Below are 16,050 nucleotides of genomic sequence, written 5' to 3'. Positions count from 1 at the left end.
TTGTGATATGTCCCCACCGGGATTCGAACCCGGGACCTCCGGATCGTGAGTCCAACGCTCAACCACTGGACCACGGAGGCCGTTCGCACTTACGCGGTAAGATTTTATTTTTGTCTAGACTAACGATAAACTTGTTATGATAATAGTAAACTATTTTTAATAGGTCGATACGTGATCGTTTGAATCTTAAAATTATTATGATAATATTGTCAAAGGTAATTTATGACAAAGCTTAGTATGTAAAAATAATAATAATAAATAGTAATCATAAAAAAGTATTAGTTATTTTTTTTAGTACTGAGTCACTTTAAAATCGAGTGATTCACATGAGACAATTTGTTAAATTAGTATAGTTTATTTGTTTTTTGTACCATCTAGTGCAATAATATCATATATTAGTGTTATTAATAGTGAGATTTTAGCTGTTGAGAAGTTAGTCTCAACAGACTAGATGTTGTTTTCTTTTTATGGTGAATGTTGTGTTCACTTGTAATAGGCTTACACATAAGTACTGTTTTACTTTGTTTAATTATGTTCTAACTAAATGTTATAATGTGCATAGCTGTAAGTGATCCATAAATAAATAAATAGACAAAGGAGACTGGATTCATATAGATACCGCATTAAGAGACTTTCCAAGCTACATTCCCCGAAAAAATATATAGATAGCGTTGTACGTGATAATTAGCTTTTTTCTCTTTGTTCGGATACATAATTATTCAAAAATAGAATGTAATGACTTCGACAATTTATCACGTTGTGGTATGTTGAAAGAACGACATTACTTTTTTGGTTTGCCATGTTAGCACCAATCGACAACATACATACATACATAAACTCACGCCTATTTCCCACCGGGGTAAGCAGAGACTATAGAATTCCATTTGCTTCGATCCTGACACACTTCTCTTGCTTCCTCCACATCCACCAATCGACAAGACGACACAAAACCTCGAATAAATTTTTTTACTTTCTTTTTTTAAATCGATAAAATGATCGTAGCAAAATTTTGCGCATGTTAGCCTGGATATTAGGTTTCATCGACAATTTATCACGTTGAGGTATTTTGACAGAACGACATGACTTTTTGGCGGCGAGGGTGTGCTGCCGGCAAAGGATGTTTTCGGGGTACCGAACAGAGCATAGTACCCCGCTAGTCACATGTTGCTAGTGTGACTAGGGATCGACGATCCAACGGTGTTATATTGGAAGTTGTATATATGCGTCTCGCTGTGTAAACTTCGATATCGCGTTTCACGACTGCTTCAAGACTGCATTATTGAATGTGGCGCCATCTGTTGCATGTGGGCGGAACTAGCTGGCCAACTAGTTGGGTCCGTTACTGTTTTGGTTTGGCATCAATTGACAAAACGACTTATATCGTCCGAATCGACAAAATTTTACCACGTTACACATGTTAGCTCTGCTGGTTACCTTTATAAGTGAATCCCTGCGGAGTGTCGACGCAGTGCTCGGAGTAGGGTAACAGTGATAGTGCGAACTCTATGACTAGCCGCATCAACCGCTTGGAGTAGAAGATGAACTCGTCGCGAGGAGTGTCCTTGTTGCGGATGAACGTGTGGAGACCTTGCACCTGGAAAGGAAAGTGATGGTAATGGTAACAGGTTGATGAGGTTGGTCATCCACCTCACAACCCACACGATAGAAGAAGACTGGGCTAGTTAGGAGTACATACGTCGCAAGAAGAACTGAGAAATAAAAAGAAAAAAGCCTCTACCTACGGTCACGAGCATTAATATGTATACACTTTGGTACTATGTCACATTAACTTTTTTAACAAATTGAACTGTAAGTCTCACTAAATATCAAATATGTTAGTGTGACAGAGTCCTAAAGTGGGTACATTACATTGCTAATGACTGTACATAAAAAGATCGAACCGACAACGTTGACCGATCTTTATCATCATCATCCCTAGCATTATCCCGTTCTTTACAGGGTCCGCTTACCTAACCTGAAAATTTGACAGGTCCGGTTTTTTACAGAAGCGACTGCCTGTCTGACCTTCCAACCCGCGAAGGGATAACCAGCCCACTACAGGTTAGGTTACATACCTCCGAAAATGCGTTTCACGGGTTCCCTCACGATCTTTTCCTTCACCGCTGAAAGTTGACCGATCTTAAAAACTCAATGTCAGGTTTAATATTTCATTTTATTTATTTGTACTAAGTTTTCAACATACACGTTATCATTACAAACTAAAAGGTTCCTGACATGGCTCACTTCAAATCAATTCAAAATAAAGTACATTATTGATTGAAACACACACAAAACCAACAAGACAGGAATTCAAATTGAAGGTAAGAACAGGGTACATAAAAATAAAAATAAATGTAAAATCTACCGTAGCAACTAACCTGTGGTGTATCTTTGAGTACGTATAGTGAATCGGGTACTGGCTGACCGATGTGAGCCACTGCCAGCTTTTCTCGAACTTTGAAGCCACGCTGTAAAGAGAAATGAGATCAAATCAAATATTTTATTGCACACTCATACACAAAACAATTTTAAAACATATACAAAAAAGATCACAAGTCACAACAAAATTGTCGGCCTTTTTGCTCTACAGCAATTTCTTCCAGGCGACCGGAGATCAGATCAGACAGATGAGATCAGTGGCCAGATAAAAACAATTCAACATAAGATTTTATTTTGTGATTTATCGAAAGCCATCGATAGAGTCGAGCATATGAGTTTGAGGAAATATGGATAATGTCTGGACTTCTGTTAATAAAAATAAACTTTATTTTCACTAAATAATAGATAACAAACAGAAGAAGAAACACAAATATCTTCTACATCATTCAGATCCCCGGTAGACAAGGTGTTGCACAGGGAGCTATCCTAAATCCTTTCCTGTTTCAGAGGTAGTGGATTGGTTTACTGTAAACAACCTGCTACTTAATGAAAATAAAACAAAATATGTTTATTTTACGTTATCGAATGTTAGTAGGCCCCTCGATTCTATTATTGTAAAAAATAAGGAATTGGACCTCACGGATACTGCTGTATTTTTGGGAATTACTTTGGACGCTAAGTTGCAATGGAGTCCTCATATTGATAAGTTGTCCAAAAGGCTCAGCTCAGCAGCATTCGCGGTCAAAAAAATTCGTTTAATAACCGATGTAGAAACCGCGCGATTAGTTTATTTTGCCTACTTCCACAGTCTAATGTCGTACGGCATCTTGCTGTGGGGTCATGCTGCAGATATGAACAGCATTTTTGTTCTGCAAAAGCGAGCCATTCGGGCGATTTACAAATTGGGACCCAAGATGTCACTTAGAAATAAATTTAAAGAAATTAATATTTTAACTTTGGCATCACAATATATCTTTGAAAACTTAATATATGTAAAAAAAACATATAGGATTATTTGCAAAAAATAGCGATCGGCACATTGTTAATACCAGGAATAAAAATAAACTTGCTTTACAAGTCAGTCGATTACATAAGATTACTAAATCTTTTAAGGGGCAATGTATACGTTTTTACAATAAGATTCCCATTGACATTCAGAATTTGCCTTTCAACTGTTTTAAGACAGTAGTTAAACAAAAACTTTACAAAAAAGGTTATTATAAAGTTAGTGATTATTTAGAAGATATGAATGCATGGGATTAACTGTCTGAGAACTGATATTAGGCAGCTAAATTACTCAATTGTATACCAATATTTTATGTTTTATGTTTATTTTTATTTTTTTAAAGAACGTCTAGGGCCCTGTGCCGAGGTTTTTCTTGCAGCTTCTTTTCCCCGGCTATACAGGTTGTGAGAAGCTGCAGTAGTTTTAGGCGGATGAGACGTTCGTTATGTAAAATTGACGATTCAAAGTGTAACTATGTTACCTACTGAATAAAGATATTTTTGAATTTGAATTTGAATTTTTTCCTAACGAAAGCCAAGAAGAGCTAACATGGAATAAATTAAAGAAAAGGCGAAATTCGTGTCTTATAAAGAAGTCAGGAATTGGCGTTTCATAGACAAGAATGGAGCATTCTCTTAAATTAACGATGATGACGATTTTCCTATTCGTTTGACAGCAATACAATTTGTTTTCTTTAGTATCTCACTTTTTTGACAGCCTCTGTGGTTTAGTGGTTAGAGCGTTAGGCTCACGATCTGGAGGTCCGGTTTCGATTCCCGATGGGAACATTGTCGAAATCACTTTGTGAGACTGTCCTTTGTTTGGTAAGGACTTTTCAGGCTTGAATCACCTGATTGAAAAAGTAAGATGATTCCGTGTTTCGGAGGGTACGTTAAGCCGTTGGTCCCGGCTATTAGCCGTAAAAACACCCGCATTGGAGCAGCATGGTGGAGTATGCTCCATACCCCCTCCGGTTGACAGGGAGGCCTGTGCCTAGTGGGACGTATATAGGCTGTTTATGTATGTAGTATCTCACCAGCTGCAGTTGCTTGTGCACGTGCTGCACGATGAGGTGTATGGCGACCTTGTTCTCCCCCCCTCGCGGCACGATGATGTCTGCGTGCGCCATGCACGGCGCAATGTAGCTGTGGTACGCGGGCTTTACGTACGTCATGTATTGCTTTAACACGCCTTCTAGCTCGCGCCCGCGTTGTATTATGTCTCTGGGGATTAGAAAAAAAATCAGTCGCTGCTTCTCTAATGGGTGAATATCAAAATGTGTCAAGTTTGGTGGCGAACTGTCATATAATTTTTTCGTGAAAAATTGGGGAAATTTGGAATTGAAAAATTCCTTTTTCATGTCGGAACCGAGGATCCTTTTGGATCTTTTTCATGTCGGAACCCAATTTTTCACGAAAAATAATATGAAATTTCGCCACCAAACTTGAAATTTTGAGATTCACCCTAATGTGGATTATGAGAACAAAGAGACGTGGTAGCCCAGTTGGCTTGACTCTCGCTGTGGGGTAGCAAGTTCGAATCTCGCACGAGCCTAAACTAACGATTGTCGAATTTGTTTTCGAATTCATGTTTGGATCATAAATGATTATCACGTGTTCGCCGGTGAAGGAAAACATCGTGAGGAATCTCACTTTCCCGAGTAATGCGTTTCGAAGGTATGTAATTTAACCTGTATTGGGCTGGTTTTCAAAGGTCAGAGAGGCAGTCGGTTCTGTAAAAGATCGTACCTGTCACTGTTAGGTAAGCAAATCCCGTGAAAACGAGATAATGTTAGGGAGACGATGATAGTGAGATCAAGTCGTATGGTGAAAGGTTATAGTCGTGAGTTTATGTTATGTTATTCTTAATACTAATTGTTACCTCCGTGGTCTAGTGGTTGAGCGTTGGGCTCACGATCCGGAGGTCCCGGGTTCGATTCCCGGTGGGGACATATCACAAAAAATACTTTGTGGTCCCTAGTTTGGTTAGGACATTACTGGCTGATCACCAGATTGTCCGAAAGTAAGATGATCCGTGCTTCGGAAGGCACGTTAAGCCGTTGGTCCCGGTTACTACTTACTGATGTAAGTGAGTAGTCGTTACCAGGAGCCATGTCAGGGGCCTTTGGCGGCTCAATAGTAACCCTGACACCAGGGGTGATGAGGTTGGTACTCCACCTCACAACCCACACGATAGAAGAAGAATACTAATCGTTGTTAGTTTAAATTTTCCAATTAATATTACCTTCTACAGCCTCCGTGGTTTAGTGGTTAGAGCGTTAGGCTCACGACCTGGAGGTCCGGGTTGGATTCCCGATGGAGACATTGTCGAAATCACTTTGTGAGACTGTCCTTTGTTTGGTAAGGACTTTTCAGGCTTGAATCACCTGATTGTCCGAAAAAGTAAGATGATTCCGTGCTTCGGAGGGCACGTTAAGCCGTTGGTCCCGGCTATTAGCCGTAAAAACACCTCCACCAACCCGCATTGGAGCAGCGTGGTGGAGTATGCTCCATACCCCCTCCAGTTGATTTAGGGGAGGCCTGTGCCCAGCAGTGGGACGTATATAGGCTGTTTATGTTATGTATTACCTTCTAAGTCTCCTAGCAAGTCTGATATCCGCGTCAGTGTCGACAAACACCTTCATATCCAGCATCTTGACCACCTCAGCATTGTAGAACGCCAGGATACCCTCAAAGATTATCACGTTCGCTCCGTACATCGTTTTCTGGGAACAAATTGTAAGACGAATTGGGTTATGTTGGTCAAAGAATAGAATAGATGAATAGAAAAACACACACACAACACATACAAAATACATACATACATACATTGAATACATAAATTGGTGTAGGCAGATACGACGGAATCCCACTTACTAAGTAAATAAAACCAAGATCAGCATACGACCCTACAAATAACGATCACAGTGAAGTAATAATAAGGTCGATTTGTGTTTGAATAAAAAGTCGTGATTGACGAAAAATTGGTGGATAGGTGTAATACCTATCTAACTATCTTCTATCAAAACGATCACAGTGCAGTAATTATAAGGTCGATTTGTGTTTGAATAAAAAGTCATGATTGACGAATGTTGGATAATTATATGCAAGTTTAAGTAGTATGTATCTATGTACCTATATACCGCGATGTCCGTGGCCTCACTCGGCAGGGCCCGCGGAATACCAGCGTCGTGGCTCACGCCGCGACTTATGCTGAGCGAGGTCCTTTTATTCCGGACGCCACCGCAGATGATCGGTCAGTGCGTTGCATTTATGATACTTACTTTTATCATTATTATTTTTATGATTTTGGTTTGTTTTTCTTTTTGTTTTGGATTTTTGTTTTCTTTTTTTTTCTATGTATTGATTTCCGTGTGGTTTCTGTCCTGTGTTGAATGTAATGTACCTGTCTGTCTGTGTCTGTGGTGTCCGGAAGTAATAAATGTTTCTTTCTTTCTTTCTTTTAGATGTAATATCGCTCTTACGGTACGGTCACGAGTACTAATATGTAAACACTTTGACACCATGTCACATTAACTTTATTGACAATTTAGACCGTAAGTCTCATTAAATGTCAAATATGATAGTGCGACAGGGTTCTAAAGTGGGTACATGATATTGCTTGTGACTGTACTTGTACTCACGGTGCGGTTCTCCCTGGAATGAGTGACGTAGTTGTAAATGGGCACCTCGACCTTCTTGCCCTCCTTGAGACGCTGTAGTACTGATATCAGCAGCTCCATGTCGAACGCATCCGGGTGGTCGAAGTTGTACTCGTTGCGCATCGCTGCCTGATGCTGCTTCTCATTCAGCACCTATTGGAAAAGGAATTGTGTTTACCATATAGTAATAGTGGCGGCCTCTGTGGTCCGGCGGTTGAGCGTTGTCACGACCCGGAGGTCCCGGGTTGGACTCCCGGTGGGAACAAACAAAACAAAAAAACATCAACAAACATAAACTTCACACACACACACACACACACACACACACACACACACACACTTCTTCTTTTACTTATGCATAAACTTCTTTCACCCCAAGGTTGCCTGGCAGAAATTGCTGTTTAGCAATAAGGCTGCCTATTGTGCTTAGTTTCTATTCGTATGTTTATGTCCTCTGTATTATGTCGTTGTGCAATATAAAGTATAATTGATTGATTGATCATATCACAAAAATAACTGTTATAGCTAGTTTGGTTAGGACATAACAGGCTGATATACTTAATAATAATTATCTTTGATATATTAAAATTGACAATCATATTATTTATGTTTTTTGTATAATTTTGTACTTAAAATGTGTCAACTAAATACTCTCTAATAATCGGCACAGGGCCCTAGACGTTCTTTAAAAAAAAACATAAAATATTGTTATACAATTGAGTAATTTAGTTGCCTTATATCAGTTCTCAGACAGTTAATACCATGCATTCATATCTTCTAAATAATCACTAGCCTTATAATAACCTTTTTTGCAAAGTTTCTGTTTAATTTACTGATGGTAAGAAGTGGGAATCCAACCGGATTTGGAATATGAACCTGATGCTTGTGTTGGCAACACCAACACGCGCGCGCATGCGCGAAGCAACAAAGACCACATGACAGGAGCCCGCGCGCGCGGAACTCCGCCACTTCTCGACCGACTCCGCCGCCGCCGTACGCGCGCTTATCGATAAATTCGTCATACTAATTATTTCGCTGTAATCTTTAAATACATTTTTATACTTGTATTTAGCGTTGTTTAATTTAATTGTCAACAAACAGTCTACTAAACAGCTTGTATAAAATAAAGCTCATTGGACGATGGAACATTTAAATTACCTTGTAGAAGGAGTCCATACTGACTATGGTGACCCATGGTATGTTGAGAGATTCTATAATCTTAGCCGCTACTGTGGTCTTGCCCGATGCGCTGGCGCCGCATATACCTGGAACGGAACGCTATTTTTTCAAACATTAGTATTCTCAGCCTCCATAGTCTAGTGGTTAGAGCGTTGGGCTAGCGATCTGTAGGTCCTGGGTTGAAATCCCGGTGGGGACATTCACAAAAATTACTTTGAGATCCCTAGTTTGGTTAGGACGTTACAGGCTGATCACCTGATTGTCCGTGCATCGGAAGGCACGTTAAGCCGTTGGTCCCGGTTACTAATTACTGTTGTATGTATGTAGTCATTACATGAGTCGTGTCAGGGGCCTTTGGCGGCTCAATAATAACCCTGACACCAGGGTTGATGAGGTTGGTAATTCACCTCACAACCCACACGATAGAAGAAGACCTGATAGTTCGAAAGTAAGACGATCCGTGCTTCGGAAGGCACGTTAAGCCGTTGGTGCCGGTTGCTACTTACTAATGTATGTACGTAGTATTTTAATAAGGGCCCTCACGGGGCATTGCAGACTCAATAAGCACCTACACAGAATGGAGCTGACCGAGTCTCCTTTATGCAGATTCTGCTTAAGGGAAGATGAGACGCCACTACATCTGCTGTGCAGCTGTGAGGTCCTCATACATAGTAGAAGCCGTACACTTGGGGGCCACATAATGGACCCCCGGGAAGTCATGGAGCTTTCTCCCAAAAATACGTTGGATCTCTTCGAACGGATCGGTCTAGAGGAGCAGTTTTAAATGTAGGGATTTAGGTCACAATCCAGCCTCCGTGGTCTAGTGGTTAGAGCATTAGGCTCACGATCTGGAGGTCCAGGTTCGATTCCCGATGGGGACATTGTCGAAATCACTTCGTGAGACTATCCTTTGTTTGGTAAGGACTTTTCAGGCTTGAATCACCTGATTGTCCGAAAAAATAAGATGATTCCGTGCTTCGGAGGGCACGTTAAGCCGTTGGTCCCGGCTATTAGCCGTAAAAACACCTCCACCAACCCGCATTGGAGCAGCGTGGTGGAGTATGCTCTATACTCCCTCCGGTTGATTTAGGGGAGGCCTGTGCCCAGCAGTGGGACGTATATAAGCTGTTTATGTAGGTCACAATAGATCTGACAAGGTCGCAGTGATCTCGCGGGCTGTATTCAGTTAGGCCCTCACAACTTTCAAATAATAAAAATAAATGTACGTAGTCGTTACATGAGTCATCTCAGGGGTCTTTGGCCTATGGCCTTTATACCTTATGCTTATGCTTTATGGTCTTCTCGATAGAAGAGAAGACCTTACATACATACATACATAAACTCACGCCCGTAATCCCTAATAGGGTGGGCAGAGCCACAAATAATCAAAGACAACTTGCAGCCACTGTTGAAGAGAAGACCTTATGCTGAATAATACTTGCCAATCAAGAACGGCTCGACCTCCTGTCCCCCAGTACAGTTGTACCAGGGTGGTCTGCCCGCGGTGTATATGGTGCGGCGATCCGCGTGGAGTATACTCTCAGCTGTGGTGCGTTTGTTCGGCTGCGACATCGATGTGGTGCGCACGCGCCGGGCTCGCGGCGACTTCAGGATGTTTGACGCTGGAACGAAATATTTTTTATATTCATTGAGTTAATATTCTTAGGGTGGTATTAATAAACGAATCACACCCGAATGAGATTTTTCAAAGAGACGTTACGCTGTTTATGTTTCCACTAATCACTTGTTGTTTCGTATCCGAGATGTAAACACAGCATCTAAACAAACACGACGACGCTACTAAATAACGCTAATGACTGAAGTAACACAGTTCACTGAATAACCATAGGCAGTGTTCCGGTCACAGCTCATCCTAAAATGATCCTTATCACCATCTAATACAGTACTTATTGTATACTTTATTAGGATTCAGTCATCGTCCGACTGATCACAAGACACCGGTAGTCTAGTTTCCAACTAGTCAAGTGAGTTACTTTTTTCTAAACGTCAGATCAGGAAATGACTTTGGAATTTGTATGAAAAAACAACTTGTGACGTCATAGAAAAACGTGACAAAATGTCACACTTATTATTACGTTTTTTTAATTTTTTTATAAACTACTCAGGATAAAAAAAAAAAGAAATAAATAGATTAAATAAGAAAAAGAAAACGTTTTTGTCACCTTTAGATCTGTCTTTATTTAGTTATCAGAATTTCATAATTTATCTTTGACAGCCAGACGCGCATCTTTTGCGCATTGTGGCGTAGAAGCAATCAACGCGCGCTTCAGCGAGCATCACTGACGCGCTAAAAAATGAGGCAACCCCAACAGCACCCTGAATGCGTTGTTGTATTGCACGCGGAGAGCATTATTCTTTCGAACGCCGGAACGCGGATCTCGACCAGACACAATGTAAAATCTATTGTGTCTGGTATCTCGGCATATGAGAGGTTATATGAGCATTTTATGTGTGTTTGTAAGTAAACTATTTCTTTTCTTGCGAGTCCTGACTTTACGAGTCGCAAGGTATCCAGGGAGGAGCTCGGTGGCGTAGCGGTTAACGCGCTCGGTCTGCGATTGTTGAAGTTAAGCAACTTTCGCAAAGGCCGGTCATAATATGGGTGACCACAAAAAAAAATCATCTCGAACTCCTCCGTGCTTCGGAAGGCACGTTAAGCCGTTGGTCCCGGCTGCATTAGCAGTCGTTAATAACCACCAATCCGCACTGGGCCCGCGTGGTGGTTTAAGGCCCGATCTCCCTATCCATCCATAGGGAAGGCCCGTGCCCCAGCAGTGGGGACGTTAATGGGCTGATGATGATGAAGGTATCCAGGAGTTCACTAGTCGATGTAACTACCGTGTGCTACCGCGACGAACAAGGCCGAATTACTTTTTGCTTCAATGACATCAACGATTTATCACAAGAGACCGTACTCTGTTTGCAATAACCGTCGAGAAGCCTGTAATTCAGACTGATTACTTCTCTATTAATCATTGTTTAGTTACTACTTCTTTCTGTAACAATTCCTACTAATATAAAACGCTTGCAAACGTGTATCGTAGTTTATCAAACTCAATAAAACTCAGGGGTGGCGAACTTTGAGCAAAATCGTCTGAAAGTGCTCGACGAAAAACGCCAAACACGCAAGGATCGTCCCAAACCCATCTATAGCTACACTTTCAACTCGGATGGACAGCTATTCTGCCTCCAATGTGACCGGGTGTTCAAGACAAAGTTGGGCTTTGCCAGCCACATTCGAGCGCACGCGCACGAGAGAAGAGACTGAGGTCGCCGTTGTCGGATACGACAAGGAGGACTATATATTGCTAAATTATTCATCTTCTTCTATCGTGTGGGTTGTGAGGTGAATTACCAACCTCATCAACCCTGGTGTCAGGGTTATTATTGAGCCGCCAAAGGCCCCTGACATGGCTCATGTAACGACTACTTACTTACATCAGTAAGTAGTAACCGGGACCAACGGCTTAACGTGCCTTCCGAAGCACGGATCATCTTACTTTTTGGACAATCAGGTGATCAGCCTGTAATGTCCTAACCAAACTAGGGATCTCAAAGTGATTTTGTGAGGTGTCCCCACCGGGATTCGAACCCGGGATCTCCGGATCGTGAACCTAACGCTCAGCTACTGGACCACTGAGGCCGTTAATACTAATTTATAAAGGCTAATTTATTTATTTATATAAAGTATAATCTTAAAATTATAAAAGTTCTGATGTAGACCACAGTAAAGGCGTGCATAGCTCCATTCATAAGTAAAAATATAAAAATAAATGCGCAATGCAAACAAATGTCATATAGCAATATTGCTTTTTAGATGAATTACTCTGATGTGGCTTTTTTAACTCCCGTGAACCTAGTACGTCTTTACCTTCCGCGAAATTAAGATTTGTTTGGACAATACGTAATGAAATAACATTCCAGGGTCGTGTTCAGAATGGATGGTTGGTAAGGTTGTCAGAACAATTGCTAGACGGAAATACGTCAGTCCGTCAGTTGCATATAGCCGGAACTTTCGATTTAGTGAATGTCGTTCTGTCATTTTTCGTAGGACTCAATGCAAAGTAAGCAACCCTGAAAATTTACACAGCTAGACATGACTGGTGACTGGCCACAGACCTTCCATCTGTAAGCCGGAGGGGATATGAAGCAAACTCCACTATTGGTTAGTAGCCAACCAATTCACCAGACATTTCTAACCACCCGAAGACCTCTGGCTTAACGAATCAACATACAAATATACTTTACACACACACAACATACAAGTTTTACACACATGGAGGAAAGATACAGTACAATCTGGCGGCCATATTGCTAAGCAGCAATTTCTTCCAGTCAACCATACCTAAGTCAATACTCCGAAGCACGGAGGAGCCCGGAATAAAATCTTAAACGGTCACCTAGCGGACGAAACTCGGATATACTTTTTATTTGTCGTCATCATCATCATCAATTTAAGAGCCACGCTCTTTTTGGTGCAGCATTTTCCATGCTACTTTTTAAGATAAAAATAGGGCAGTGGTTTCCCTTTTGCCTTCCCCGCAGTACTCTGTGTGACGCGAGGGGGATGGCGCCCAGAGTAGTCTATCACAAAGCCGCACTAGGACTCCTGTCCTCCGCCTCTGAATAGTACTGACAGTTACCTACTGCTGCCCACTGTCAGGTTCTTTGTCGTAACTTATTGTAAATTTGTCGCAAATGGCATTAACTACTTGGCGGATATTATCGCTTATTTTATGGCAGTTATACCGTAGAATAAGCGGTAATACTGCGTGTGGAAGGGACACTCTCAGACAGTTAATCCCATGCAATCATATCTTCTAGATAATCACTAATCTTATCTTCTTCTATCGTGTGGGTTGTGAGGTGTATTACCAACCTCATCAACCCTGGTGTCAGGGTTATTATTGAGCCGCCAAAGGCCCCTGACATGGCTCATGTAACTACTACTTACTTACATCAGTAAGTAGTAACCGGGACCAACAGCTTAACGTGCCTTCCGAAACACGGATCATTACTTTTTGGACAATCAGGTGATCAGCCTGTAATGTCCTAACCAAACAAGGGGTCACAAAGTGATTTTTGTGATATGTCCCCACCGGGATTCGAACCCGGGACCTCCGGATCGTGAGACCAACGCTCAACCACTGGACTACGAAGGCCGTTACTAATCTTATAATAACGTTACTAATCTTATAATAACATTTTTTACAAAGATTCTGTTTAATTAACATCTTAAAACTTTTCATAAGTAAATTCTGTTTTTTAGTGTGGAGTATCCAAGTTGTGATTACAGTTAAGTTTGCTCTAAAATATTGCCATTTGCTTTGGAGTACAGACTAAATAAGAATAATAAAACAAAATGAATCAGTAAGTAATGGCTGACAACCCTAGCGTTGCGGGTGGCCTAAACCTTGACCGTCGGAGTCAGTTTACTATAGATGAGCCACCGCACCGGGTCATGCGCAAGTGATCATCAACATGCCAAGCATAGGTATAATAACACAAGGATAACATGATATTAGGCAGCCAATTCCGGAGGTCCCAGGTTCGATTCCCGGTTGGGACAAATCACAAAAAAATCACTTTGTGATCCCTAGACCAAAAGTAAGATGATCCGTGCTGCGGAAGGCACGTTAAGCCGTTGGTCCCAGTTGCTACTTACTGATGTAAGTACGCAGTCGTTATATTAGTCATGTCAGGGGTATACGGCGGCTCAATAATAACCCTGATACCAGGGTTGATGTTGGTAATCCACCTCGCAACCCACACGATAGAAGAAGAACGGTGCCTTATCAATCCGCGGCTGAATGAGTAACATGGTAAATTCGATGACCTTCAATCTAGTAGCATTGGCTACGACATGGAAGGTCAGATATTTATTATTGTTTTTTTTTGTATTTGCTTGGCGTAGGTCATGGCGCTACACACGTTTGTAGTACAATATAAGATCATGACTGTCTTTTTTTCTGACTTCTTCTTCTATCGTGTGGGTTGAGAGGTGAATTACCAACCTCATCAACCCTGGTGTCAGGGTTAATATTGAATCGCCAAAGGCCCCTGACATGGCTCATGTAACGACTACTTACTTACATCAGTAAGTAGTAACCGGGACCAACGGCTTAACATGCCTTCCAAAGCACGGATCATCCTACTTTTTGGACGATCAGGTGATCAGCCTGTAACGTCCTAACCAAACTAGGGATCACAGAGTGATCTGACGTGACTCACTGTAGATTTGCCGCAGATGGCATTATCTACTTGGCCGGACAAATGGAGAGCGCTGAAGGCCCTCACCCGGTACAAGATTTAAGACAACAGGCCTGAGAAATATAGATGGCGTTGTACATATTTAACGTGATAATTATCTATCTTCTCATTGCTAGGGTACATACACACACAGCCTATATACGTCCCACTGCTGGGCACAGGCCTCCCCTCAACCAACCGGAGGGGGTATGGAGCATACTCCACCACGCCGCTCCACTGCGGGTTGGTGGAGGTGTTTTTACAGCTAGTAGCCGGGACCGACGGCTTAACGTGCCCTCCGAAGCACGGAATCATCTTACTTTTTCGGACAATCAGGTGATTCAAGCCTGAAAAGTCCTTACCAAACAAAGGACAGTCTCACAAAGTGATTTCGACAATGTCCCCATTGGGAATCGAACCCGGACCTCCAGATCGTGAGCTTAACGCTCTAACCACTAGACCACAGAGGCTGTTCTCGGGTACTTAATTATTCAAAAATATAATGTAATGGCAGAGACATATATAAATCTAAAGCTCAGATAAATTTAAAGCTCACGTGAAGCTTACTTTAAGTAAAAAAGCTTATTATAAGATTAATGATTACCTAAATTATAAAAATGTCTGGTATTGAATGTGTTCCTCTAGTTATTTAATAATTTGTAATTTTAAATCAATGAGGGTGATTTAAAAGATGTGTTGCTCTTGCAGTTTCTTGTCATTTCTTCTCCTCAGCCATAACACCTTGCGAAATGACGTAAATTCAAAAATTTTACATTGACCTTCAACAAGTTTATCCATGATAATTACGTTGAATACATGATTCTGATTTCTGAATCAAATAAAAAAAATATATTATATATTAAAAGTAATAATGAAAATTGCATGATATTTGGATTAGGGGGGTTAAAATGGCCACATGGAAGCAATTCATCTAAGAAAGCAATATTGCAATTTGACATTGGCGCATTATAAAAGTGCGCAATGCAAACAACTGTCAAATAGCAATATTGCTTTCTTAGATATATTGCTCCGATGCGGCCATTTTAACCCCCCTGAATTATGTTACTACTTTCATTGCTTCTATTTATTTTGATCAGAATAATAATGGGTGGAAGATGTGTTGCGCCTGGGTGTAATAACAAGGGTAATCATTTATACCCAAAAACAAAGATTGTATGTACTTATATGTACATGTATTTCGTGGTTTTCCCGTTGCGGGTCGAAGGTCCGAAAGGCAGTAACTTATGCAAAAACCGGACCTGTTAAATCTGCAGGTTAGGAAGCGGACTCCGTGAAAACGTGATAAAGCTAGGGAGGTTATGATTTTAGTAACACTTACGTAAAGTCCTTAGTTGTTGTTAACTTATTCCGTTCGAAATTCAAATCAAATATACTTTATTAAAATGAAATTAGACTAAATATACTTTATTAAATTAAAAAGAAATTAGGTAAAATAAACAAAAACGTGATAACGCTAGGGAGGTTATGATTTTAGTACACTTACGTAACTCCTTAGTTGTTGTCAACTTATTCCGTTCGAAATTCAAATCAAATA

At 41.0% G+C, this 16,050-nt stretch overlaps 1 protein-coding gene across 2 annotated transcripts in view; it reads right to left on the bottom strand.

Moving 5' to 3' along the window:
- LOC126372475 (uridine-cytidine kinase-like 1) overlaps positions 1-16,050 on the bottom strand; it is a 30,726-nt gene that overhangs the window by 3,714 nt on the left and 10,962 nt on the right. For both annotated transcript variants that reach the window (XM_050018260.1, XM_050018258.1), the window contains exons 3-9: positions 9,668-9,847; positions 8,205-8,311; positions 7,029-7,199; positions 5,974-6,110; positions 4,422-4,608; positions 2,379-2,468; positions 1,435-1,594 (exon numbers count right to left, since the gene is read on the bottom strand). In XM_050018260.1, coding sequence (XP_049874217.1) covers positions 1,435-1,594; positions 2,379-2,468; positions 4,422-4,608; positions 5,974-6,110; positions 7,029-7,199; positions 8,205-8,311; positions 9,668-9,847 — 1,032 coding nt within the window. The remainder of the gene's footprint in view (positions 1-1,434; positions 1,595-2,378; positions 2,469-4,421; positions 4,609-5,973; positions 6,111-7,028; positions 7,200-8,204; positions 8,312-9,667; positions 9,848-16,050) is intronic.

Source organism: Pectinophora gossypiella, chromosome 14 (genome assembly GCF_024362695.1).
Source record: "Pectinophora gossypiella chromosome 14, ilPecGoss1.1, whole genome shotgun sequence".
NCBI classification, from domain to species: domain Eukaryota; kingdom Metazoa; phylum Arthropoda; class Insecta; order Lepidoptera; family Gelechiidae; genus Pectinophora; species Pectinophora gossypiella.
Note: the sequence above shows the minus strand (reverse complement) of the source record. Positions and strands in the feature narration are given on the sequence as shown.